This window comes from Fusarium oxysporum, chromosome IV (genome assembly GCF_013085055.1).
Source record: "Fusarium oxysporum Fo47 chromosome IV, complete sequence".
NCBI lineage: Eukaryota > Fungi > Ascomycota > Sordariomycetes > Hypocreales > Nectriaceae > Fusarium > Fusarium oxysporum.
In genome coordinates this window covers 1,305,558-1,330,975 of record NC_072843.1, presented here as the reverse complement: position 1 = coordinate 1,330,975, position 25,418 = coordinate 1,305,558, and the positions used below count along the sequence as shown (strand labels likewise).

General features: G+C 48.9%; 11 protein-coding genes across 11 annotated transcripts; 4 read left to right on the top strand and 7 right to left on the bottom strand.

The window, feature by feature from the left end:
• Nucleotides 1-57: 57 nt before the first annotated feature.
• On the top strand, nucleotides 58-1,223 carry FOBCDRAFT_28298 (HAD-like domain-containing protein). Its single transcript, XM_031179599.3, has 3 exons — nucleotides 58-698; nucleotides 752-894; nucleotides 948-1,223. Exons 1-3 carry the CDS (start codon nucleotides 223-225, stop codon nucleotides 1,079-1,081), a joined length of 753 nt encoding a protein of 250 aa, XP_031045486.1. The 5' UTR covers nucleotides 58-222; the 3' UTR covers nucleotides 1,082-1,223.
• Nucleotides 1,224-1,320: 97 nt separating this feature from the next.
• FOBCDRAFT_199913 (major facilitator superfamily domain-containing protein) lies at nucleotides 1,321-2,846 on the bottom strand (the record flags this gene model as incomplete). The annotated part of the gene is made up of 2 exons (XM_031179601.2): nucleotides 1,321-2,413; nucleotides 2,461-2,846. 2 exons carry the CDS (start codon nucleotides 2,844-2,846, stop codon nucleotides 1,321-1,323), a joined length of 1,479 nt encoding a protein of 492 aa, XP_031045488.2.
• A 1,020-nt stretch (nucleotides 2,847-3,866) lies between these two features.
• Nucleotides 3,867-4,385, top strand: FOBCDRAFT_28296 (uncharacterized protein). Its single transcript, XM_031179603.3, has 2 exons — nucleotides 3,867-4,219; nucleotides 4,278-4,385. The coding sequence occupies exons 1-2, from the start codon at nucleotides 3,909-3,911 to the stop codon at nucleotides 4,372-4,374; spliced, it is 408 nt and encodes a 135-aa protein (XP_031045490.1). The 5' UTR covers nucleotides 3,867-3,908; the 3' UTR covers nucleotides 4,375-4,385.
• On the bottom strand, nucleotides 4,239-5,815 carry FOBCDRAFT_291455 (glycosyltransferase). The gene is made up of 3 exons (XM_059611785.1): nucleotides 5,652-5,815; nucleotides 5,353-5,597; nucleotides 4,239-5,305 (listed from the first exon to the last, which is right to left on the bottom strand). The coding sequence occupies exons 1-3, from the start codon at nucleotides 5,800-5,802 to the stop codon at nucleotides 4,397-4,399; spliced, it is 1,305 nt and encodes a 434-aa protein (XP_059467068.1). The 5' UTR covers nucleotides 5,803-5,815; the 3' UTR covers nucleotides 4,239-4,396.
• A 161-nt stretch (nucleotides 5,816-5,976) lies between these two features.
• On the bottom strand, nucleotides 5,977-7,563 carry FOBCDRAFT_220333 (FAD dependent oxidoreductase). The gene is made up of 4 exons (XM_059609554.1): nucleotides 7,241-7,563; nucleotides 7,053-7,190; nucleotides 6,909-7,006; nucleotides 5,977-6,857 (listed from the first exon to the last, which is right to left on the bottom strand). The coding sequence occupies exons 1-4, from the start codon at nucleotides 7,264-7,266 to the stop codon at nucleotides 6,034-6,036; spliced, it is 1,086 nt and encodes a 361-aa protein (XP_059467067.1). The 5' UTR covers nucleotides 7,267-7,563; the 3' UTR covers nucleotides 5,977-6,033.
• Nucleotides 7,564-7,590: 27 nt separating this feature from the next.
• On the bottom strand, nucleotides 7,591-8,758 carry FOBCDRAFT_220330 (thioredoxin-like protein). Its single transcript, XM_031179606.3, has 3 exons — nucleotides 8,411-8,758; nucleotides 8,243-8,350; nucleotides 7,591-8,182 (listed from the first exon to the last, which is right to left on the bottom strand). The coding sequence occupies exons 1-3, from the start codon at nucleotides 8,530-8,532 to the stop codon at nucleotides 7,984-7,986; spliced, it is 429 nt and encodes a 142-aa protein (XP_031045493.1). The 5' UTR covers nucleotides 8,533-8,758; the 3' UTR covers nucleotides 7,591-7,983.
• A 1,097-nt stretch (nucleotides 8,759-9,855) lies between these two features.
• FOBCDRAFT_28272 (uncharacterized protein) lies at nucleotides 9,856-12,617 on the bottom strand. Its single transcript, XM_031179607.3, has one exon. It carries the CDS (start codon nucleotides 12,502-12,504, stop codon nucleotides 10,075-10,077), a length of 2,430 nt encoding a protein of 809 aa, XP_031045494.2. The 5' UTR covers nucleotides 12,505-12,617; the 3' UTR covers nucleotides 9,856-10,074.
• A 5,562-nt stretch (nucleotides 12,618-18,179) lies between these two features.
• Nucleotides 18,180-19,845, top strand: FOBCDRAFT_259429 (Nuf2 family-domain-containing protein). Its single transcript, XM_031179608.3, has 2 exons — nucleotides 18,180-19,526; nucleotides 19,581-19,845. The coding sequence occupies exons 1-2, from the start codon at nucleotides 18,255-18,257 to the stop codon at nucleotides 19,695-19,697; spliced, it is 1,389 nt and encodes a 462-aa protein (XP_031045495.3). The 5' UTR covers nucleotides 18,180-18,254; the 3' UTR covers nucleotides 19,698-19,845.
• On the bottom strand, nucleotides 19,846-20,844 carry FOBCDRAFT_220325 (uncharacterized protein). The gene has a single exon (XM_031179612.3). It carries the CDS (start codon nucleotides 20,638-20,640, stop codon nucleotides 19,957-19,959), a length of 684 nt encoding a protein of 227 aa, XP_031045499.2. The 5' UTR covers nucleotides 20,641-20,844; the 3' UTR covers nucleotides 19,846-19,956.
• A 146-nt stretch (nucleotides 20,845-20,990) lies between these two features.
• Nucleotides 20,991-23,524, top strand: FOBCDRAFT_28252 (adaptin N terminal region-domain-containing protein). The gene is made up of 3 exons (XM_031179613.3): nucleotides 20,991-21,048; nucleotides 21,102-21,244; nucleotides 21,300-23,524. The coding sequence occupies exons 1-3, from the start codon at nucleotides 21,009-21,011 to the stop codon at nucleotides 23,442-23,444; spliced, it is 2,328 nt and encodes a 775-aa protein (XP_031045500.2). The 5' UTR covers nucleotides 20,991-21,008; the 3' UTR covers nucleotides 23,445-23,524.
• On the bottom strand, nucleotides 23,524-25,161 carry FOBCDRAFT_28246 (RTA1 like protein-domain-containing protein). Its single transcript, XM_031179614.3, has 3 exons — nucleotides 24,469-25,161; nucleotides 23,899-24,397; nucleotides 23,524-23,838 (listed from the first exon to the last, which is right to left on the bottom strand). The coding sequence occupies exons 1-3, from the start codon at nucleotides 24,698-24,700 to the stop codon at nucleotides 23,604-23,606; spliced, it is 966 nt and encodes a 321-aa protein (XP_031045501.1). The 5' UTR covers nucleotides 24,701-25,161; the 3' UTR covers nucleotides 23,524-23,603.
• Nucleotides 25,162-25,418: the final 257 nt, after the last annotated feature.

Sequence of the window (25,418 nt, the reverse complement as noted above, 5' to 3'; positions counted from 1 at the left end):
TCGATCATTATTGTCGCGATTATTTGTTTGTCTGTCATGAAAACTTGTGCCCCTCCCCCGCCGTTTTCTTGCTCGGTCATATCTTCTCAACAACATCGTCACTTTAGACTACAGTTCTAGAGACATCCAATTCACTCACTCTTTTCATGAAACTGGAGTAGACTCCAATAAGGATCTTACTGAGTCATAAAAATACGCAATAATCCACTACAGACCGTCATCATGGCTTCCTCCGATACCCCAGCTCTCAAGAACGATCCCAAGTTCATCTTCTTTACCGACTTTGACGGAACAGTCACCACCGCCGATTCTAATGACTACATGACCGACAACCTTGGCTTCGGCGTTGAACGCCGTCGCCAACTTAACAAGGACGTTCTTTATGGAAACATGCATTTCCGCGACAGCTTCGTTGAGATGCTGGACAGCGTCAAGACCCCTTTCGACGAGTGCATCCAGATTCTTCTCAAGAACATTAAGCTTGACCCTGGCTTCAAGGAGTTCTACGACTGGGCTCAGGAGAACAATGTCCCCATTGTCATTCTCAGTGGCGGCATGACCCCTGTCATTCGAGCTCTACTGGACACTCTTCTGGGTCCTGGTTGGGATATTCAGATTGTCAGCAACGATGTGAAGGCTCGAGAGGGTAAGACTCTTAAGGATGAGGGAGGCTGGCAAATCGAGTTCCATGATGACAGGTAATAAATCCGAACTATTCGTTGATATGGTGAGAAAGTGCTGACTTTTCTAGTATTCATGGCCATGACAAGTCTATCGAGATCCGAAAGTACTCTTCGCTTCCTAACCGACCTACCATGTTCTACGCTGGTGATGGTGTCTCTGATCTCTCAGCCGCTAAGGAGACCGATCTGCTGTTTGCCAAGGCCGACAAGGGTGAGCAAAACATCAATACCCAGTATTGGTTCCTAATTAACGACATTTTATAGACCTTGTTACCTGGTGTGAGAACGAGAACGTTCCCTTCGTCACATTCCGTGACTGGTCTAGCATCACTCAGACTGTCAAGGACATTGCGGCTGGTACCGTCTCTGTCAAGGATGCTGCCCGTGGCCGTATCTAATCTGGTATGAATTAATGACATGAAAAGGGAGAATAGGAAATGGTATCCATGGCCATTCAAAACATAAAGGATAGACTGGGTGCGAGCCATCTACGGAGATCACATAGATTCATTATAGATTTGTGAATAGACTTGGTCAGCCTGGATCGAATCGATTCCCTATATAATTTCGACCTTGATGTCACTTCGCTTGTTCATGCATTCTCCAATTTCCTATTCCCTCTTTTGATACCGCCTTGTCACTCCGTCCTCTTTTCCTCAGCTGGAAGAAAGTACCAGCACAACAACATGACAACAAACAAGAAAATCACAATCGGATGAAGGACAAAGGTGCCAAACGCCTGGGCCAGAAGACCCGTAACGAAGGGCGCAATAGCTCCGCCTGCGCTATCACAAGCATTAATCATGCCAATACCAGTCAAAGCCTCCCGCCTAGTCATGCCTCGAAGGAAAATAGCCGAGGCACATGGGTAGATAGGACCAAGGAGAAGACCGACAACAGATACGGCGATAGTGTTGCCCACGATGTTAGGAATGAGCCAGACGAGAAGCTGAAAAGCAACGGCTCCTATGATGAGGCCATACACAAGCGTTTTCTCGCCGATTCGCTGCGCAGGGGCAGACAGGAGGAATCTACCGATGGTGATACCGGCCCAGAAACCTGCTGTTGCATAACCAACTGAAGAAGGATCACCATCGCGGTCGTTGATGAGAAAAGAAATGACCCAGCCAGAGATAGAAACCTCGGCTCCCTGGTAGGCAAAGATGAAGAGTGAACCAAGGAATACGATGCGCAAATTCATAGCAAGAAAGATGCTGTTCGACATGGAGTCTCCAACTTGAGCCGTCTCTCTCTGGCGCGCCGCAGGACTCAACTCCTGTTCGTATCTCCAGAACGACCACATTCCTAATGCGACGGTTAAAGCTCCGAGAACACAGGTTATGATATAGTATTTATTCCACACGGTGTTTGCAGCTGTAACGAGCGCGGTCGCAACGAGAGGGCCGATGGTCGCCCCTATTCCGTAAGTCCCGTGCTGTACACCCAGCATGAACGTTCCGTTCTGGAGACCACCACAGAAGAGGTTTCCGATGGCCACATTTATCGAGATGCTGAAGCCGATAAAGAAGAATGATAGAACGACAACGATAAAAGGGGCGCCGCAGATGATGGGGATATATGCCAGAGTGACGAGAGCCTGGCCCAAACCAAGAAGTTTGGCTCGGCCAAGTTTTTCTTTAAGAATATCGATGAAGACGGCCGCTGCAATGAATCCAATGGCTTTACCGACGAATATGAGGGATACAGTGGCATAGCCAATGCCATAGTACCTAAATATATTAGCTTATGTCGTTCGGGGGAAAGATTATCGACATACTTCTCCATATAGGGGATCAAAGCACCAGTAGCACCATCGCTAAGAGCATTATTTATTTGGGATAGACAGGTCGAGATAAGTCTGAAGCGGTTCATGAAAGGGTCCCAGATAGTTGGTGCAACTTCGACAGTCTCAGTATTCGAATCTGGACGATCAGGTTGACTCATTTCTAAGTCGTCGACATGGTCGGAAGATGCATTGTCTGGTTTTGGATCATCTCGGACAGGTAGAATCTCGAGGTCAAAAGATTCTCTCTGGGCTGAGCCGATATGGGTTCTCGAGGTAGTCATTGGCGGGGCTGTTAATGGACGAGACATATCTTCCTTTGCCGGATTTGTAGGTACTGGCTGAACTACTGAGAGACCTGAAAGCATTGAAGTCTCCATGGTGTATGAGCACTAGGCCACCAAGAACTTAATGATTCGATATATAGTAATGGATAATCAAGAGAACATTCGATCCCATTGTGTAAGGAGTTCCGAGGGACAAGTGTGCTTGAGCCTGTCTACAGTGGTTAAGTAAGTAGTTTTAGTTGTTCGGTTTTGTATCAAATTATCATGAATCTCACAAGGTCAACTTGAGTCACCCGGTCACCCAGATCTTGATATCCCCACGGGACATCCTAGCGAGTGGAATGCCTCTATGTGGTAGTTTTTGGAACCCTGACATGCCAGGAGGGACAACCAAGAGGGTAATCAAGCCGAGTCCACTTCGACAATACCATACGATGTGATTTATTAAGCACGGACTCATACTTAATTGCACCGAATAATTTACCCAGGCGTCACGGGAAGTTTACGATACCAAATGATCTTGTTGTAACTTATCCTTTGTATAAGGATGAGATATCGGTATACGTAGTCCTCAAGCAGTACACACGATCGTCTTGAGGCACTGACAACATGTACATCATATTTGACTGTTATGTTGCTGGTCACTCAACTTCATGATAATGAGGTTGGTTCTAATACCACTTTTGGTAACAACCCCAGCAACCCACCACTAGCAGCCAAGCAATATGCTACTTAAAATACAATCACGATACCCGTACGATCAGGAGAATAACTTATAGCCCGATATGGTAATTTCACAAGATCATGTTGGGAGCAGGCTAGGGGAGGCAAGAAAACGCCTTAACCCTAAGCGACGAAAATATTTAGGTATGTTAGCCTAAGTTTGGGGGACTCTTTGCTAAGTTTATTTTGGCATCCTCTTCTAAAGTCTAAAGTTTTCTTGCTCTCCGAGGGCAGGACCGGACGTTCCGAATCTAGTAAGTCCGCTCCCACTTACAAGTCATTATGGATAGAGTAGTACTTGGAGTTGTTCTGTCTATCAAGGTATATCGTTCTATCGGTGTCTGCCCCTCCAAGCAACCCCTCCATATTCTTCATGTCTAGAAAATTCCAAGACAAACTTTTATTAAATAGCAATCGACATAAAATTTCACGATGGGACGTCCTAAGCGAAATGTTCTCGCGGCCGCAGAGGCTGCATTGACACCTCCTGATTCTCTTGAGCCCAACCAGTCTCTCGTTCGCGTTGTCAAGCCTGAAGGAAACAACCTCTACACGTGTGAGCTTCCAAACGGCAAAACCCTTGTACTGGAACTGGCCCAGCGATTTCGAAACACCATTTGGATCAAGCGCGGCGGGTTTGTTTTGGCTGAACGATACGAAGATGGCAAGGAGGACACTCGGGCAGAGGGAGAAATTGTAAATGTTGTCCGTGATGAGAAGGCTTGGCGCAAACAGCCATATTGGTGAGTTTCGTGGTATCTATTCGTCTGAAATGAACTAGGCTGATCAAGTCTATCGCAGGCCCAAAGAGTTCGTCAAAAACACATACGACATGAGCGACTCCGAGGACGAATCCAATGTCGGGAAGATGCCCCCCAGTGACTCCGAAGATGAGTGAAAATGCACTTCTAGATCCAGATCTATTTGTTCTTATCATCAACGTTCCCGACTTGGGCTGCGGGAGCGGGAACGGCACGTCTTGCTGTTCCCAGATACACCAACACAACTGTCGCCAGCATTGTGTTCACAGCGATGGTTGAGCTGAGGTCGGTGCTTGGGTATACATTCCAAGCCCATTCCTGCGCGGCCCAGATAATTGCCACGATGACGGGGTCTTCGGTGGCTCGCCAGAGGAGATAGGGTGTTGCCCAGGCGAGATAGGCATAGAACTGGTAGTGCAGTGACCGAGCGAACAGCAGACCAATGAGGTTGGCGGTGAGCATCGTTGTCATGGCGTACTCAGGGGTGACGTAGTGAGAAATGCGAAGCTGTTCCTGCATGGTAAACGGGGACTTGAGTCGCAAGAAGGAGGGTATCAGGTCGTAGAGCGACCGTCCAGTTGGTTGGATCCATCTTTTGGAGATGAAGATCAAGAGCACCAGAATATGGCAGGCCAGAAGAGATAGAGCAAAATACTTGCTGAGGAAAACTTCCTCGCCCAACATGCGCCAGTTGACCGTCCACTTGAATTGAAACTGTCGTGATAGTTCAAAAGCCCGAGCCGCATACCCACGAGGGTTCTTAGTGATAAACGGAAGTCCAATGGCGAACTGAATCTGAGCCATGAGCCATGCGAGACGAAGGCTAGGCCATAACCCTCTACCCAGAAAAAGGATGACGCCAATAGCAGGTAGAACCAGTAGTAGCGACATCTTGATTCCAAGACCCCAAGAGTATACTAGACTTCCAACGGTCCATTGTCGGCGTTGGAAAAGAAAGATGGTTAGCCATAGGAAGAAAACGGCGAAGCAGTCGTTGAAACATCGTAGGACGAAGAGGCTATGTAGTCGTTTCGAGGCGATTAGGAAGATGAACATGTACGGAGGGACCTAGAATTGTTAGGAAACTACCTGAAGTGGCCCAGGACGTTACTGACTTTGGCTTTCCAGTAGCAGAGCATCACCACTGCCAACGTAGCCATATATAACACAGCAAATATTTGCTGCGCCAGAAGAATGTTTGTCCCCTTGTCCGTGATGTAGTAAAGTCCCGTGTAAGTGTAGACATGCGCTGCTGGATACACCAAAGGACCAGTGTCGCCCTCCATCTTGGTATAGTCTCTCTCGCCCGATACAAACTGCGAAATCTGCTGCATGTACGCAACCCAGTCGATCTCGGTATCTGTTCCACGAGATTAGCTTCATCATGAGGCTTTGGAAATTTGACGCCACGCACATGGGATCTTCCATATGATCAAGCCACAACCAAGCGCGTCGACCAGCCAGAGCGCGATGGGGATGAGCTTGGAGAGCGCATGGCGGCCATTGAGGACGTTTCTTAGGAAGCGCACGCCCTGACTCAGGGTGCCAGATGCAGATTCTGGCATTTTGAAAATGTAGAATGCGCTGGCTTGTGAAAGGAGGAAAGGAAAGCTTCAAGTTAAAACAGGGGTTCAAGTGTTTGGAGAGAGCTACGTGTGGGAAATGCGGGGCCCCGCGATATGCATATTCTCATATTCTCTACTCACCAACTTCCATCCTTATTAAGCTGAGGGCAATCATAAGAATGAACGAATTAATTATTCATTATCATATCAATTCATAAACGCTTAGTCAATCTACAGCTTAGACTTGGCAGCTTTGCCAACCTTGTCAACAATCTCAACTACACCCTCAGCGCAGCCATATGAGCCTTGATATCCCCAGCCAGAGTGGCCATAGTTGTGCACGATCCACGTCTCATCGTCTAACTTCTCCTCCTCAAGTCGGAGTCCATCTCGTCTCCAAGGACGCAGTCCAACAGCGTGTCGAATCACACTCAGTCCCTTAACTCCCTTACCATCAGCGACCTCAGGGCGTGCCTCAACGATGCGCTGCATGATACGTTGGGCGATATTGGGGTCTGGTTGAGACTCCCAGTTGCCGATATCGTAAGTTCCACCCAAGATTGTGCCACCACCAGCTGCTCGCTGCATGAGGTACATGACATCGGCACCGCCATCCTCAACTCCAGATGTGATGAGCATGGGTGTGCTCTCGTTGCGCACCAGCACAATCTGTCCGCGTGCAGGCGCCATAGTCTCATCCTTGACACCACCCAGCTTCAAGGAGCCTAGGCCTGTCGCGTTGACGATGATGTTGGGAACGTTGCCCGTGTGGCTCAGTTTCTTGGCCTCGCTGATATCGGTCAGGATACCTCTCTTGAAGACCACGCCGTTTTTCAGACATTGACCGACGAGCCAGGGAAGGTAGATGGCGGTATTGATGCAGACAGATGTGAATTCGCAGCCTGAGTCGTAGCCGCGAGTGACTTCATCAGGGTTCTGTTCTCGGAAATCCTCAAAGATCTCCTTATACCAGGGCTCTTCCATGAAGAGTGCATCAGGGAATGTTTGGTTCTTTGCTGCTTCTGCGTCCTTCTTTCGTCTTTGAATGTGGCACTCTGCTGGATATTAATTCTGTGTTTTTCCTGAGAGTAAAAATGGTGACGCACTTTGGAAGTGAATGCCCGCCTCGGGGACTTGTTCGCACAGTTTCTTGAACTCTACCCATGTTCGACGTTCCCATCTGCTGCTTTCTCGTGTGGCCATACTGGAAATCGTGAGTAGGATGATACAAAATGGACCAGATCACATACGGGCAGACGTTGGCACCAGCAAATGGCGAGGCATATTCAATATCATAGTCACCGGGCATATGCTTGCCCACGACAGTGATCTTGTTGCCCTTGTTCTTGGAAAGGAGGTAGGCGGACGTCAAGCCAGAAACACCAGCACTTTCATAGTATCAGCTTCGTTCAGAATAGCTTATCCCACCAAGACTCACCCAACGACGACGATTGTGTTCGCCATTTTGATATGTCACGCTTTGGCAATTGGGTATTCGGTATAAATCTTCTCGAAATGGAAAAGTACTTGATCGAACTGAAGACTAGACTATAGAGTAGAGGTTGTCACATCAACTTATACGCCGTCTCATCGGTTCCCAGTTGAAGCCCCGATCTCTAAACCGGTTAATTGACTATTGTGATTGGCTTATCAAGGCGGGGCCGCCGAAACCGGGCTCGGCTCTATCATGGTAGTAGCATAAGAAGCAACGTCAAGATAAGCCTGTCGCAATGGTTTAAGTTGCATATTAATGAACCAATCAGTTTGTTTTGGAAGCTATTGCCGACCTGTCAAATGCTTCTCGGGCGTAAATGACACTCGCCGAATGGTCATATGCATACGACGGCCTTCCACCTCCGCCATGGTCCACACTGGAAATAGAAGGCCGCGAGAGAACTTGACTAACTAGCCTATGGCATTTGAACCATTTCTAGCCGAAATCATAGAAGTGTGATGTAACTGCCGATCAGTATAGACTCACGAGCTCAAACGATTCTCCAGAATGATGCATAGATAAGATACCATAGACAAACACCAATAACCCATTGTACAAGTCTAACTATGCTAATAATACACAGCTGTTTTTATTTTCTTCAGCAATGTAAACAGATTGAGTCTATTGCCATGACTCTCCTTGATAGTTTTACCAAGTGATTCGAGGTGTTACAAGATTTATACAGTTTATGCAACATGCTTGGCCAGCATCGACTGGAGAGCCTGAGGGTTAGCACCGACCAACTCATCAACCTTGCTTCCATTCTTGAAGACGAAGAAAGTTGGCATAGCGCGAACGCCGAGCTCGGCGGTCAGGTCGGGGAGCTCATCGACGTCAAACTTGACGAATTGGATGTTGTCTGAAAGAGCCTTCTCTTCCGAGAGCCTGGAGTTCTATTGTCAGTTGCCCATTTTGCAATGGTGCTGTATCTTTTGAGCCACTTACTTGTTGAGGATGGGAGAGATGGCCTTGCAAGGACCGCACCATGTAGCGAAGCAGTCGATAAGAACAGCCTTGTCTGTTGTAGAAACAAGGTCCTTAAACTCTTTCGTTCTATCAGATCAAGTCAGTAAGAATTATTCCCAGAACCTTCATGATTGCTCTTAAACTCACGTCTTGATATCCTGCACAGCGAATCGAGCAGCCGTGCTATGGAATGGCCGGGCAGCGAAAGTCACAGCGCCAGATCGAGCAGCCTGGGCGACAGGTCGCATAAGACGGAAGGGAGAGGACATTGTATTAGTCTTATAAAACGTGTTGTTTATATGAGTTGTAAACTTGGATTAGGATGAGAGGTCTGGATTTCTAATTGTTAGCTCTGATGGCTCTTCATTGGGTGGAGTATGATGACTTGGTTGATTGGCCAATCATATTATGATGACACAAAGTTCATGACTGGTCTTGGACGTTTCATGATAGAAACTCAAAAGTTTCATGATAATGTTTTAGGGTCGATATTGCGCTTTGACGATGTATAATATGCTGATAGAGGCCTACTGCGTATAGTACCTTTGATGTGATGGCATCATAGTGAAACAATTACCTCACCTCTAAAAGCTCTCAAGAGCCATGTTCAACGATGCCTCATGTTCTGATCAAGTTACATATGAGACAACAAACAAGAGAATCTACGTACTTTACACAGACTTCAGTAACTCACTCACTCTCTTATCCAGTCTTCACCTACTTGAACCACGGCCGCATCATCCCACACTTGTGGATATGCCACACCCAAATGTACGCATAGCATGATAATTTCCACATTCACAGCAGCTAAGCTAGTTCCCGAGATCTACGACGATCATCTTATAATTAATTACTGCTTCAAATGCCGAGACCACGGACATAACTTATTTCATGCGCCTAGGGCTGTGGATCAGACCTATTCTTAATATAACTATCACTTGGCGTATGGTGAACCAGCTTTCAATCTCAGGATATTGTTCGATCTGGTCAATTAACCTATCAGCTTACAAACATTTACATCTTCCTCCTCTAAGGTGGACAGATATATGTCCATCGTCTTGTGATCTTGTCCACCCCCATTTTCCCATTGATGTTCATTGCGCTATCGCATCGCAAGATCTATTGTTTCATGCAATCAACCACTCTCGCGCCAAGCTCGATCTCAGGCTTCCAGTTTATGTGTCTGGATGCCCAAGTGCAAAAGCAAATCCCAGTTGCTCAAATCAAACCATTTTCCCCGCCTCCCATAAACCCCGGCTAGTAGAAAACAAAATGCTCCCCTCATCTCACAGACAAGATAAGGAAAACCACACCGGCTTCCCAAGGAATGACAGCGCCCAATGGGCACGAAAAGGGACCGGCCAAGGAGACTAGCTCCCTCACCAATAGTTGGTAAATCAAACGCGTCGAGTCTCCCAGTACTCTGTAATTGGCGGTCGACGCGGGGTATCAAAAGGTGCGGTATATGTAGTCGAGAAAAGAAATCCTAGCAGTGAACTTGGAATGCGCCGTAGTCATCAAGGTCGTGTCATACATCAGGAGCAAGTCGGTTCCCAGTACCGTCCATGTGATAAGCTATTATAAGAGTGTTGAGTCGTCATAAGAAGAGTCTTCGCTAATTTTGTTGTTTTCCTCTTTTTTTGGTCGATTTTCCGTTGTTGACAAGAATAGTGAAGTGATAAGGAAATGTGAAATGAGTGACTTAGGTTAGTTGAGACGGTAAGGAAATAAAAGGAGTGAAAGGTGTCGTCTGGTCGACATTCGTTCAGTTGCGAGACTCTTCTTCTGAGCGATCAAGATTAGTTTAGCTTTCACACGGCTGGTTGGACGTGACTTCGTCGCCTCTCTGAATTCCCTGTGGCATCAACGGATGGCCGAGGAGTGATATCGAGTAGTTTAGCACTTCCAGCGCTAAAGTTGCGAACGTGACCTTTGCCCAGGTTGACGCTTCTAGCGCTCTGAACGTTGGCAAGCTCTTGTGATGGAGATACGGGTGATGTCGGGCTCTCTTCATCCTCAGATTCAAGCTCCAAGAGTCCCTCGTGGCTCTTCATGGTGAATCTGTGCACAACTTGGGGCTGAGAACCAACAGCGCCCCATTTCATCTCTCCATCATTAGCAAACTCTTCCTCATCGCTGCTGGGACGTCCTTCACCGGAACGACGACCCATGAACTCAGGATTCGAGTTTCTTCGGGGAGTGAGCTTCGTTAAATATTCATCCTCGACGATCTCCAAGTTTTCTTCTGTGCTGTTCGTTGGGGAATCAGTGTGGGCGTCGTTTTGCTCACGCTGATTAGCCCTTCGAATGCTATCTCGTATGGCAGCTCGACGGCCACTGGCATTACCGGAAAGCCAGGAACCTTCGGAGTCAATCGAGGCGAGTGACATGGACATGCCAGCTTCTGGGGATGGTGAAACATATGCGCGCTCTACTGTCGACGGCGTACGGCGCATGGCCTCGGCGGATCGGTGGCCCGATGTTGGTGTGTCATAGCGCACGCCCAAGGACCTCAACTCCTCCATTTCACGGATCTTTTGTTCGGTGAGGATGGGCATGGGGGGTTCCGCTTCGGGCGACTGAACGCGTGAAGCTGGCGGTGAGAGAGGTAACTCAGGTAAGTCTTCCCGGAAGCGAGAACCAGTCCTCTTTGGGGCGCCAATGCTTGGTTTACGGGATAGATAGTTACCGCTTGAAGAGTTGGGCGAGTCCTCACCCTCGAGCTTAGCGAGGGCGTAGGCTTGCGCCTGTGCTCTTGACTGAGCTGCGGCTGCCTGCATCTCCTCCCGAGAGGTATTGGCAAATGACGATGGTCCTTCACGTCGTTGCCGTTTGCTTCCAATTCTCAGGAATGCTTTAATAGAAGCAAACCCATTCTTGCCGCCATCAGAATCATGAGAGTTTTGTCTGGGCATGTGAACATCCTCCTCGTTGATGGTCTCAGGTGGCGGAGAAACCATCCTATCTCGGTCAGATCGAATCGTCGACCTGGATCGCGACTTAGCCGATCTCAAAAGATCAGAGAATCTTGTTCCGGGAGAAACGCTTCCCATGTCTTCAGAGGGCTGACGCATCGATGTGGTGTCCTTTGTAATGACTTCTTCCATAGGCGTTGGCTGCTCGGAGGCGGCTGTGTCTGTGCGATGAAAGACCTCCTCAGCCTTCTTTGGAGACTCGGTTTCCCTTTCGTCTTCAGTAATATCCATAGGCTCTGGATCTTCGGGCTTTGTTTCGGTAACAACAGCGGAAGCAGGGTCGATCCCCAACCCTACAAGTTCACGGCCCATGACACCTCTTTCAAGATTCTCTGGCGGAGGAGTGCCTGTGTTCCTGGCCTGCATTTGCTCCGCTTGTTGCTTCTCTGCCCTTTGTGTGATCCGTCGCTCCATCCTTTGTCTCTCTTTCTGCTTCTTCAGTTCTCGTCGTCGATTATCTCTTTCCATGAGTTCCCTAAGATCGCGGGCGTCGAGGTCGTCAGCAAGGGAATCGATGCGCCTATGCGATCTCATCGTCTCTTCCGGAATCGGCTCCTGCTCAAGAAGTTTCCTCCTCAATGATCCAGACCGATGAGGTGTAGGCACATGGGGAGTCGTCCATCGGGCGTTCGGGGTATAACGAAGCGTAGGTCGAGGTGCAAGAGCTGCAAGAGCAGAGACTCTATACGAGCCAAACTCCGAGTCAGACGAAAGACTGGAGTGTATTGATCCGGGTACTGGAAGTGAAACATCCGAGTTGCGACCAGCTCGGTGCCTTCCAAATCCCCCGGTTTTTGATCTTTTGGAATCTTTCTTCATAGGCCGGCCTGAATTCCATTGTTCCGTAGCAGGCCGAACTGGAGCAAAACTACTCATTGCTTTAATCTCGGCTTCTCTGTTGCGTTCTTCTTTCCTCCTCTTACTTCTCTGCTTTCTTGTTGGTTGGTGGGTCGGACGAAGCGTGGGTGTGCGATCCCAGAGTTCGGGACGTTCTTCAAGGTTGCCAGTAGTTCTTGTTCGGCCTGTTCGTTCACGGACTGGCGAGCCAGCGCGGTCTCGGTCGGTACGAATGTCATCCTGGCGTCCTGGGGAGAAACTATAGGTTCGACCGGCTCGCTGAAGTCTGGGCGGTTCGGTACGTCGTTTCTTCAAACCAAGTTTGGGTCCCTCGTTGTGAGGCAGCGGCGCGCCCTCTGCATCTGAAAAAGCAGCGCCGCTGCGGGAGCGCTTGCGGCTACTCCGGCGTCGGAATGGCCAAAGGGCCATGGTTCCTGATTCGTCGCCAAACGCTGGAGCTAATAATGAGCAACTAATGTCGTCGCCGATGTACAGTCGAAATCGTCTATATTATATTGGGTATGCGAGGGCATCGTGGAATCGTCAAAACGTTCGTACCAAGCTGGTCATCAGGGGAAGCGAGTGAGAGCTGCAGGGTCGTGTCGAACAACTCGCTGCGCTGGTGGGCTCGATGGCCGCAACAAAACGATGTAGGATCAAAGAGGGCGCGTAGGTTGTAAGTAAGTATTGGAAGACAAGTACAGCCACTGCGGTGACAGTCGAAATAAGCGGTGATTGTGGATGTATGTGGATGTAAATGAATGCAAGTACGCGAGCGAGGTCGTAGTTGTCGTAGATGTTTTGGTGCGTGGCGAAACGTGTGTGGTGGTAGAGTATTGAGGAAGCAGCAGGTGCTAGGTAATTAAGGTAAGTGCAAGGAACGGCAGGTGCTGGGTGTGCGGACCCCGGGGGGGATCATGGGTGTTGGAAAGAAAGACCAATTTTTCAGGGCACCGGGGGCCGGCAGGACAGGGAAGGAAGGGAAGGAATGGGTCAATGGAACAAGCCAATGACTAGGAGGTAGCTTCCCAGTTGCGGCCAACGAGATGCTGCAGGTTGAGTGGGAAAATCGACGTCAGGCTTCGGCGGAAGCAGAGACAGACAGGGAAGGGCGGGAAAGGCCCACAGTCACTGAATTGTGCTTTGCTTTTGGACTGATCCCTTGCAACTTGAAAGTGCTAACAGGAGTCAAGGGCTCCAGTGTGTACCCGGTACGTACCTCCTTTTTTTTTTAGACCTAAGCGCATCAGAAGGACATCAAAAGCCCCCAGATACCCCCCTGGTCAGGGTGGCAAGGGTCCCGTCTCTCTGGAGCCCTTTCAACGGGGCCTTTTAGAGCAAATGGAAGTGGATCACTGTAAAAAAGGTCTCATGAGGTAGCGGTACGAGAATCGTTAGTGGATGTAGGCACTCAATAAGCGATGCCCAGTACCAGTACTTGCTGGCGGGGACTTCCAGGGCGTCGAGGGGCACACTTAGGCTGCTGATGAGGTGGCGCTCAACCCGCTGGAGGGGCCGCTGAGTTGATGCTGTTGGCGTTGGTTAAGTGCTGGGAGTTAGGCGGCGGGGCAGCCTCGTAATTGAACGGGTAGAGCAAAAGCATCCGACAAGACCAGACGGTCAACACCGCAATACTCGGTGAAACTTGAATTGGAGCAAGGGAACTCGGATAGAGCAAGCGAGAGGAAATGAAGAGGTACATATGATAGTGTACGATAAGTACAGTATGCACATCAATGGATAAGCAGCAATCCGCTCCAAGTCCTCGTGATCTAGTGGATAGCCCGGATCAATGAATCGTGTTTAGGTACTTAGTTATATGCAAGTCAAAGTGTTTTGAGCAGATGGTGGTCATCGATTGAACAAGAGGGCAGCAATGAGAGGTCAAGCTGACTCGTCTAAGCTGAGAGGGGCAGAAGATCTAGCGAGGAAAGCTACGTACGGTATTGGTGATTGATCAGGTTTGTTTGTTTTTATGTGGAAGGACCTAACTAAGCAAAACATCACCAGAGTGAATTTGCCAATGGCATGAAGATGATGTAAAAGGCGGGGAGCAATAACTAGCAGGTACGATTCATGGCAAGAGGGAGCCAACTTTAGGACTCATCTCTCTAAAGCATCTACAGATACCACAGCAGCTGATGATAGATAACAACTGATTCATGGCAAATGCTTAGGTGGTCCGGCTTGTGCTCTCTCATTCCTATACCTCCGTACAATCATGCTTTAGATTCTTCTCATCACTACCCTTGTCGGTACTTGTGTTCCAAGCAGAGGCTGGGCGGTCTTGGCTGTCGACTAACACTCAGCAGCCGCTAGATTAACTCTGAAAGGAGTAGCGGATGCTATTTTGGCCGCTTTTGAAGGAATTGCATGAAACAAACAGCATGGACGATATTGTCTTTGTGTCACGAGCTCAATATGCTGTTCGTATCTACGTCAAGGATTGCAAGATACTGACAAAAGAACAGAATTCCATTTGAGCTTTGATACTTGGCAATCATCACAGCTGAAGATGGAGCAACATGGGCCCTCCGGATCTTCACTCCGCTAGGAGCCGTCGATGATCGTCGGTATAGCTCCGTGTATGTCCTCTCCTCGCATTGGCGTTGGCATTGGCTTGAACGTTAGATGTCGAATCTCATCTTACCTCAGGACACCTCAACCAATGCATGAGGTCAAGTTCGTGCCCTTCTGCAATGACCACTTCCTTGGATTGGCCAATCTCAGTAACGAGAGGGTGTGCATAACCACGAGTTGATGGCTTTGCCGTTCCTCTCAGTATGCCACGGGGACACTTTCTCGGTGCTCAGCTCCTCTTTCGTCTGTGATCTTCTGCAACGCGACTGTTCGCCACAGTTGTGTCGCCGTTGCAGCCACAAATTGACTCGGCTCAACTTTGGAAAGTTCCCTCACATTGACAAGATCGAGTCAAACGCCTTTTCCGTCTCCTCGCGGGATATCATTGAATAGTAGCCATGGAGCCAAGCAGCCATCGGCACATGTCAGAAACTCTCGTTCTCGTCGCTTATTCTCTTCGGCTTCTTTCTCCTCCCGCGGCCGTGATGAATTGCGATAGCTGGTCTCGTGGTTCACGACACCCGCCACACGATTGAGTGTAGTACTATCAACAGATATTGGGTTGGACGCTAGTTCGACACAGGGGACATTGTTTCGCCCTGTCCGAAGATCTCGTTCGCCGCCATGCGATCGAGGCTGTCACGCCAAAATCCCCCGCCCCTTGCTATTAGGTGACTACTGCAGCTGTTCAGTCATGTCTCACAACCGTCTGGGGCATGCAGAGAGTCTAGAGAGACGACAGTGCTTGCTCCCTCCCTCTTCCGCCCCCTTTAGGTCGAGCGCTTGACTTGGACAAAGCAATGCTGCGAAACTACCTTATACAGCCCAGTGCTGTAGCTGCGAATTGATTTGCTGTGCGTAGCATGTTGCAGAGGCTGGGTTAGCAGACGACATCAGGTACCCTGTTCTTGAGCCTTTTTGCCAAGCCTCTCTCGTCCGTTTTCCAGGTACCGGTACCTATGTACCTCGCATCAGGACCCATGCGACTTGCGCCTGTCTACGCCGTCCCTGCGTGTTTCTTCGTATTTTCTTTTCAAAGTACGAAGTCACTCTCTTAAAGCCCGACACTTGACTTCTCGTTGCCTTCGGGGCCTTCGTATCCGCCAGCCGATGCTTAGAAAGTGCTGACTGAATCTTAGCACCTCGCTTGTTGTCAGCCGTTGGATCTTATACGGGCTTTTGGAATGTGATGATCGATACATCCCCTGTCTATCACCAAGAGCTTAACGAAGCCACAAGGCTATCAAGTAGTTAGGATAGCCGCAAAGGCCAGCTTTTTTTGACATGACAGGGTAACAAATACGGCCAGTTACCATATTTTGATCCCTAGGCAGTCTTTCTGCTTCTTTCTTTCAATCTTTGAGTCCCCAGAGGCACTGTTTACAATCCTGGACTTCTATCAAGAACATGGCATGCATGGGTAGGGTTATTTCCGAACCAAGTTTTCGTCTCCTCCTACCGTCGATCCAACATGGAAATGAGCGTCATAATTACACGAGCAGTTCAGGTCAACCATTACCGAATCGAAGCTCTATGTCGATCAATTGCATTTCAGGATTTCTTTCAATCACACAAGCAGACAGGTCAGGCCGGTTCAGCTTAGCCTTCATAAGAGTTGAAGTTACATATTCGACGTCACACAATCAACTTGTCATACATCACCGTGGCATGGTCGGCAAGTTTGTCCAGTCTATCGCGGAACATGCCTTGGTACGTATACTGTACTATAGCACTCCCGCAGCACGACCGTTACAACGTGGAGCTTGGGCCTGATGAACGTTGCGAATCAGGGACCAGAGGGTTCTTTTTGACTTCACCCGAACTTCAGATTGGCCAATGAATTTGCAGTTGGGTCAGTGATCCTGAATCGTGTGGCATCTCTACATCCTAACAGCTGAGAAACCACAAGAAGATCCCAGAGAGATCGTCTTTCAAGCTTGCGACATCCCAACAGTCCCATCTTGCAATGTTAACGACACTCTCTGTTATGCAGCAGAGGATGGGATCCTTGTCTAACAGTGGTGAATCTTAGCGCTCCCGGCGCCCGCCACGGAAACAAAGGGCGGCCCATCCCTCCGTAACCTTAGCAAGTTACTCGGGGTTTCCTTGTCCAAGAAAGTTTTCCGCAAGGCACCATGCATGTCAAGTCATGCATGAAGAGGATTTTTGAAGGCTTCTTTTTTGGTCGTCGCCAATAGCCGGGGGATGTGTGTGTCGCACAACAAGATATATGTCGCTTCCCGTTGCCTATTCCAATAGGTTTCTGGCCAATTTCCGAGCCAAGGACTATTTGCGGTCAATACCAGCGAGTCAATCAGTTCTTGAATCAGTAAATGGGTTTGATCTCTTCGGCAGAAGCGAAGATTAGGCTTGCTCCTTTGTCAGAGTCGATCGGGGCAGATTTGTCCCAGCGTTTCGATGCCCCTGAGGCCTTGTTTCATTGGGGAGTATTGGTTCTGGGGACTAGGCTTTGAGCCAATCGATCTCACGTTTCAATGGCGTAGAGCTTTTGCTTTTTTACTCAGACTTCGGGCTTTCTTACCCCCTGGACAAGCAGACAGGCTAGAGTAAGAGGATGGTGGTTTCGTTTCAGGGGCGCCACTTTGATTGATCAAAAAGCAATGAAACATCCTGGGTCTGGCTCGGGCGTGCTGGCGTACCGCCACGTGGATAAGATACTGTACGCAGAAGTTGTGGTTGGAGCTGGCAACGTGGGACGAAGACTTCTGAGAAACTGGCTTACAAACACGTTCCCTTGGAAGAGTTTTGACCAACGGCCAACAACCCAAGTTGGGTTTCTTTCAGTGAGTCGCTGTATAAGGTAGTATCAGCTATACTGAGCGACTGTTCACTGCGTGCCGCAGAGACTAGATGACACAACAATTTGCTTCAATGTGCTTGCATCTGCTGTATTACCAAGCCACGCGAGTTGAGTGATTAATTCACAGGTTGCAAATGCACAGAGACGAGTTGACGGCTGCAAGTGAGACGAACAAGTGCAGAATAGTCAAGGATCACCAGTCAATTCTCGCCAATGATATGCTGGTGACCATCTAGACTATATTTAGTGATACGAGCGAACGTCACTGATAGCAGTTTTGTGGAACATGTCAGTGCTTCTTCCTGCAGCATTCTTTGGGTTTCGAAAGTGTTATTTCGAGATCAGATGATGGCTCAAAGCTCAGAATTATCATTCATAGTATCAGAAACTCAACATGGCATCTCTTGAGTACCTCCTGAGTTGTCTGGAGTATCATATATCGATCAAGATCAGTTGCAGGGTTTAGAGATAAAACTTTCCCATAATTAGGGACGAAATTAAACATGACCAATAGCAAAGACATCGTTTATCAAAGACATCTATCGCATTTTTCTGAAGCCACTGTTTAAGATCTGCACAAATCTCCATTTCTTGAAACAATACTGGCACGACTGAGTTGGGCTGCGATATGCCATCACGTGATGCCACTTCTCTATGTTTCCACGGCAACACGTAATATGGTGTTTATCCTTTTCAGTAATCGCGACAAACTAATTAAGCCAAAAGCGCAGCCAAAGAAGAGAATACGATTTTGACAAGATAAAACACAACCGCAACCATGGCGTACAATCCGCGAATGAGCATCATTCCAACCTCGCAGCAACAATCGCGGACTCGAAAAAAGGAGGAAGAGGCAGATGCTTTTATGCGTCTCCCTGACCGCGAAATCGTTGGCTGCATCACCGACATCGGCATCAACTTCACCGTCGCAGATCTTCAAAAGCCAAATGCAGCACATGTTCAGCAAATCTTTGAGTGGTTCGCCGAACTCCTTCTCAATGCGACGCGTGAGACTGTTGAGCCGGCCATGCGAGCTGCCGCCGAGGATATTGTGGGAGAATACTCGGATGTCATCCCTCCGGACACTCGCAACCTCATGGGCTTTTATGTGTCGCTGCGCAGGCTGTTGTTTGAGTGCGGCATCACCGATTTCAGCTTCAACGACTTGTATAAGCCGACATATGATCGCCTCGTGAAGATTTTCAGTTACCTAATCAATTTTGTTCGATTCCGCGAGTCACAAACGGCTGTTATCGACCAGTACTATAACAAGGCAGAGTCGACAAAGACACGCATTGAGACGCTCTATGCCGAGAACCAGGAGAATGAGGGTCGTCTGGAAGATATGAAACACAACCGCAAAGCCATGGAGGCGCAAGTCCGAGAAAAGACAATGAGGAACGAGGAGCTCAAGAAGAGACTGCTAGAGCTTCGACGGAACCAGGAAAGGGTTGCTGCACGGCTGGAAGAGGCCAAGCAGAAGAAGGGCGAGCTCACTGCAGTGTTGGAACAAAAGACCCACGAAAAGGTTACCTTGAAACAGGAAAGCACAAAGCTGCGACCTTATGTGCTCCAGAGCGCCTCAGATCTTCAGGAGAACTTGGCCGAGCTGCGTGAAATTCTCAACAACGATAAATCACACATCGACGCATTGGACCGAAGAGCACGAGCCCTGCAGACCTCAACGGATTCATTCTCAGTCGTCTCAACAGATGTTGCATCATGCATAAAGATCCTCGACGAGATCGCTGCAGAGCTGGCCAAGGAAGAGGAAGAACTAGCACGTAATGCAAAGCAGCGTGATGCCCTCTCAGAGCGCGGTAACAACGCGCGTGAAGTCGAGCGCACCGAGACTATGCTGAAACGTCAGTTGAACAAGTGGACAGAGAGGACAGAGAAACTCCGCGAGCAGAGCAACCAGAAGGCGAGGGAGGCGAAGGAGAAGATGCATGAGCTCCGGGCAGTGCACAAGCAGCTCACTGAGGAACAGACTGAGAAGGGCAAGGAGATGGAGGTTCGACGTGTCAGAATCGAGCAGACTGAGAAAAAGGTAAGCCATCCCGCGACGTTGTGTATGAGTGGCAAATTACTAACATGTGCATAGATGCTTGACTTGAAGGAGAATATTGAGAATGAGGTTCATAGTGCGCATGAAGAGTACCGCAAGATGGAGGCACACATCAAGCTGTACATTGCTGAGATGGAGCAGGCTATTGCTTAAGTCTGTCTAACGGTGGTTTCCGTGTTTTTGTCATGCTTTATGTTATGGTTGGCGGCAATATTTGGGATACCTTAGATACCATGGGTTGGCGTTGAAGGCTGTAATGATGATATGTTAATGTTGACGCCTAGTATGTCTCTTTTGATCATGGTAATCAAGACTTGATATTCATTGACTATTTCACACATTGTCCGAGTGTATTGTGCACTTAGTAATAGGGAAACTCGTCACAGTTTCTAATGGGAGAGCACCAACCAATTCAACCTTCTTGTTCACGAGTATCGAATTCGAACCATCGACTCAAGACTTGCTTGAGACTGACTGTCCGTCCACTCCATGACCCATCGTCTCTTCTTGGTGTGCCATTCAACAGAGGCATCATCTCTCCTCCAAGGTGATCCAGGGTATCGTGTCCTCCTATCCCTTTTGGCTCAATGATGGCAGTTCTAAACTCGTTTCGTGAGGCAGCATCGACTAGGAGAGCAGCTGAGTTACCGATGCCTTGCGCAGACCATTCACTTGCGTCCCTGTGAAGAGCCAGAAGACCGTAGACCAGAAGCAGTGGTGGTCGAGAAGTGGACGTATAGTTTGGTGGTGCTGGTATGAGTGAGTCCTTTGGTGTAAAGACAGAGAGAAAGGCGCGTAGATGTGTGACAGTTGGCGCAAATAGAAATCTAATGTGGCGGGATATGGCTATTTGATACAGGGGTGCTTTTAGGAGCTGATGAGAAGGTTGTGTTTCTGAGTTTCCTGAGTCTTCCAGTTGTAGTTGTTCTTCTTGAAGAGTGAGATGGTGTGTTATGTCCTCGATGAGTGAGCTCTGAAACTCTTCTTTTGATGAGCCGATTATTATTGTTGAAGGATATCTATGGTACGATATGATATACGATAGAAGCTCGGAAGGAGTTTTTGGCGAGACGATGATGGGTTGAGAGGATTCCATAGTGTGATGTTGCCATTGAGTTTATCCAGGGTAGCTCATATCAAGAAGGTTAAGCAAAGAGAGTTGAGTTTCGAGTTTGATATCGCATGTTTAAACCCTAATGACATATTTTGTGGAATGACTGTCATAATGGCATTTTAGGAAACTCGAATGCTGTTCTCAATCTTCAGGTCAATATATTGATACAAGGTTGAAGTTGTGCTGTCTAGGGGCAGGTAGTTGGGCTCCCCACCAATTGTCACGCCCCTCCACCTCCACAGTCCGCAGCAACCATCTCTCAACGTCATCTCAAACACCTACGCTAAAACCCCCCTCAAAAGCTCTCCCTCCTCTCAACGCGGCGTAAGCTCGAAAAGCTCACTCGCGCAATGGAGTCAATAGCGAGGATCTCGAGTCTCATGGAGACCGGTACGTCTCTCTATTGACCGCTTCATCTGTCGCTAAACTGACTGATCATCTAGCGAGGGAGCTCACCCTCGATGCTGCCCAGGCGACGCGCGGTGCGCGCACGAGCTCAAGACCTTTGGATCGAAACCAGATGAGGAAGTTACTGGATAGCAGGAACGAGCGCGAGGTTCTCGAGGGTCTACGGCGTGTTATGGCGGTGCGTTGTGTTGATCTCTCGGCAGTGTATCCTGGCGCTAATAGTGATGAGGCAGATGATGTACCGAAACCACAAGACACTACCGTTCTTCTCTTCTGTCGTCAAGAATGTCGCCTCACCGAATATTGAGATCAAGAAGCTTGTCTACATATACCTCATCCACCATGCCGAACAGGAGCCCGATCTCGCACTCCTCTCCATCAACACTATTCAGAAATCCTTATCCGATCAGAACCCCCAAGTCCGAGCTCTCGCCCTCAAGACCATGTCCGGAATTCGAGTCCCCGTCATCAGCCAGATTGTATCTCTCGCTATCAAGAAGGGCGTCGCCGACATGAGCCCCTACGTGCGGAAAGCAGCTGCCCTTGCGATTCCGAAATGCCATCGATTAGACCCGAGTCAAGCGCCGCAGTTGATCGACTACTTATCGACTTTGCTGGGTGATAAGCAATACTATGTTGCTGGAGCTGCCGTGTCAGCTTTCCTCGAGATTTGCCCCGACCGAATAGACCTTATTCATAAGCATTATCGCACGCTGATCAAACAAGTGGTAGATATGGACGAATGGAGTCAACTGGCTACACTACGACTGATGATGTATTATGCGCGAAAGTGTTTCCCTCGAAGGACAGAGTCGCCAGACGAATCTACCGAAAATTCCCAGGATCAGCAAGTGGACGACTTCTACGGCGAATCGCGACAAGGTAGTCGAAGTCAGGGGTCTTTAGTGCTTGACCCGGATCTGGCATTGCTGCTAAATGGCATCAGACCTTTACTGCAGAGTAGGAATGCTGGTGTTGTTGTCGCTGTCACTCGGTGCTATGTCGACATCGGAACACCCGATTATGTAAAGCAGGCTATTGGCCCCTTGATCGCCTTGCTTCGTGGAGCTCAGGATATTCAGGAGACTGCTCTGTTCAATATCGTCTCCGTATGTCTTCTTCGGCCAACTGATTTCGTCAAATATGCGAGCCATTTCCTGGTTCGAGCCACCGATACTGCCCCTGTATGGGAGTTGAAGTTGGAAATCCTGACAATTATCTTCCCTCACAGCCCACCACATGTTAAAAGCCTTATTCTGAAGGAGCTCGAGCACTTCTCGCAAGGAACAAACAAAGCATTGGTTCGAGAGGCGGTGCGTGCTATTGGACGCTGCGCCCAGACTGATACCTCTGCAGCTCCTCGATGCTTGAAGTTGCTCCTGGGTCAAATTACTAGCTTGGATGGTACCCTTGCTGCCGAGTCACTGACAGTCATTCGTCACCTGATACAACAGGACGTCCAGGGACATGTTGGGACGGTCGTTCGTCTAGCGAAGAATCTCGACTCTGCAACTGACCCCCAGGCTCGTGCTACAATCATCTGGCTCGTGGGCGAATTCTCGGGTCTGAATGGAGAGGACAACATTGCGCCAGATGTTCTTCGCATCTTGCTCAAGGAGTTTTCTAATGAATCGCCAGTTGCTAAGCAACAGATTCTGCTCTTGGCGGCCAAGGTTTACCTCCACCACCTCAACCGCAAGAGTGAAGCTGAAAAGGAGAGGGACGCTGAGGAGGATCCGCCCATGGATACAGATACTCATCCTATTGTGAGGTTATGGGAATACGTCCTGCTACTTGTGAGATATGATACATCTTTCGATCTCCGTGATCGCGCGAGAATGTATCGATCACTTCTTGCAGTTCCCCAGCTGGCGACGTTGATGCTCCTTGCTGAGAAGCCCGCACCACATGCCCCGAGCCCATCAGAATCTCGAAAGGGATTCCTCCTGGGTTCTTCCACATTGGTGCTTGCAGGTGGCGGTGGTATTCATGGTCTTCGGGGCTACGAACCCTTACCCGACTGGGTTGAGGAAGGAAAGCAGCCTGATCGCCGACTTCGAGAACCTGAAGGCAGTCAAAGTTCTAGGTATGACGTTGAAAGAAGTACGCTACCTGCCAGTGAGAGACTTGACGAGGCGGCCAAGACAGCCATGCCTAGCAAGTCAAATGGCACAGGGGCAGGCACGGGCGAAGCAGTGGGTGCTAAGACTTTGGATGACTGGCTTGCAGAAGAAGAGCAAGAAAGCGAGGAGACTGAGGAAGAGACAGAAGAGGAATCATCGGAGGAAGAAGAAGAGGATGAGGAAGAGGATGATGACGAGGAAGAAGAGACGGACAGCGATGACGATGGAGAAGCCGATAGACTGGTTAAATCCTAATATCGATAGAAAGCATTATCAAGACACGCTCAACTTGGACTCATCCGAGTCTACAAGAATTGGTCTAATATCGTCCCAATACCTCGCGCCCTAGTTCAAACAAGACTAAACAACAAATACCCCTTCCTATACACTATCCTAATCTATTCCATATCCTCTCTAAGCAGTCTGAGAGTTTTCAACTTTTCGTTCCTCGCTGGAAGATTCGGCAGGTGTCTCGGCCTCAGTCTTCTTAGTGCGCTGCATAGTGACAGCCATCTGAGGGAAGAAAATTCCAGGATGGAAGGCCGTCAGTAGGAAGCCAGTGATGAGAACAAGGGAGCTATCGAGGACGAGGAAGCTAGGCTCATCCTGCATGATATGGTTACCCCAACCACCAGCCATTTCGGCAATTCTACAGTTTCTCGCGTCAGCTGATGTAAGAAGATAGGATAAATGAGGATTGTGCACTAACCGGTAAATGCAACGAGTGAGAATGGCAAAATAGGCGCCCGAAACAGCAAAGCCAAACATACGGAACTTCTTATCCTGCCAGACACGCAGCGACTCAGGGGCAGCCTCTGAACTATGGAGGTACTTCTTCACACGCAAGTAGTAATCAGTGCCCATGGCTCCAAAGGCGAGGAGCACGATGACTTGGAGGACGACACCGGCGATGATGGTCCTGTTGCCGTTCCTAGCGAGCTCGGGCTGGTTGCGCTTTGCTGCTGCTGCGACACCGCCGCCGATGGCTTGGATGATGAGACACGAGAGGTCGGCGGGGAGGAAGATGCGTGGATACCATCGAGGATGAATTCGTGAGAGGTCTGGGTTGAGTGCGAGGGCGACGTGCTTGAGGGTGAGGTAGATGGCGGCGCAGATGAAGGTTGGGGCGATGATGATGCAGCAGATTTGGGTCTGGAAGGCTGATGACTTCCATGGGTTAGGGTCCATCTGAATACGGCCGATATATCCTGAACTTGTTAGCATTTCATCATTTTTTTCTCTTCCTCTCAGCGAGTGGTGTTGAGTTGGTAGATCATACCAATAGTCTCGAGCAGTAAGCCTGCTCCAAGAGTCGCAGCATAGGTCCATGTCTTCTTCCAGACACCCAGCCCTACAGAGGACAGGAATAGAATCGCAAAACAGATTGTAAAGAAGTAACTGGATCCTTTGTTGGGAACATAACCGAGGACAGTTGCGCTGACGGGACAGAGGGCGGTGATATCGGTGCAGTCGTCGAAACTCGCTGGTCGACGAGCGTATAATTCGTACATTTTGAGGCTATCTCAGTGTAGTACTCTACTCGATATGTAAAGGTGAAGAAATGCCAAGTAAATGAAGAGAGAGCAGTGATTGTCACTGGTATTTGCCTCTTGGTCTGTGGATGATGATGACTTATGGATTCGTTTCAAGCGACCCGCTTGTATGAAAGGGTCCTTGTTTCATGAAGAAACACAAGAGAGGACGAAGAGAGAAGAAGAAGGGAAAAGAGAGGAAGAAAAGAGTGACCAAGGTGTAAAGATAGGCCGAATATGATTACGGTACGCGCATACAAGATCCATCGTTGCTGACTCGATCCTTTCATTTTCTCATTGCGACCCAATTCCTCCGGATTTTACGGGACCAACACCCGGACTTCGGGACATTAACCATACCTGAGAGCACTGAAAATACGGAGGGAAAGGTGGTTAATTCATAGGTTAAATTCGAGTGACTAGCTCATCAACAGTTGATGATGCGAATGCCAAGGCCCGGTTATGTCTATTCCCGGGTGCAGATCCGCTTATTTCAACGTTGGAAATGCTTGTTTAGCTCGCGTTTCTCGCTTTTCTCGCGTTGGGCCTCGGGTTCTGCTGCTCGCTTACGGGGCATTTCCACTTCTGGGACGTGTATTACACTTGGCGGCCGACCCTCTTTTTGCTGCACACAATAGAGATAAGATCTGTAGCGTCGGGTTAAATCTGATCCATTTCTTTTTTTTCTTAGTTGCTG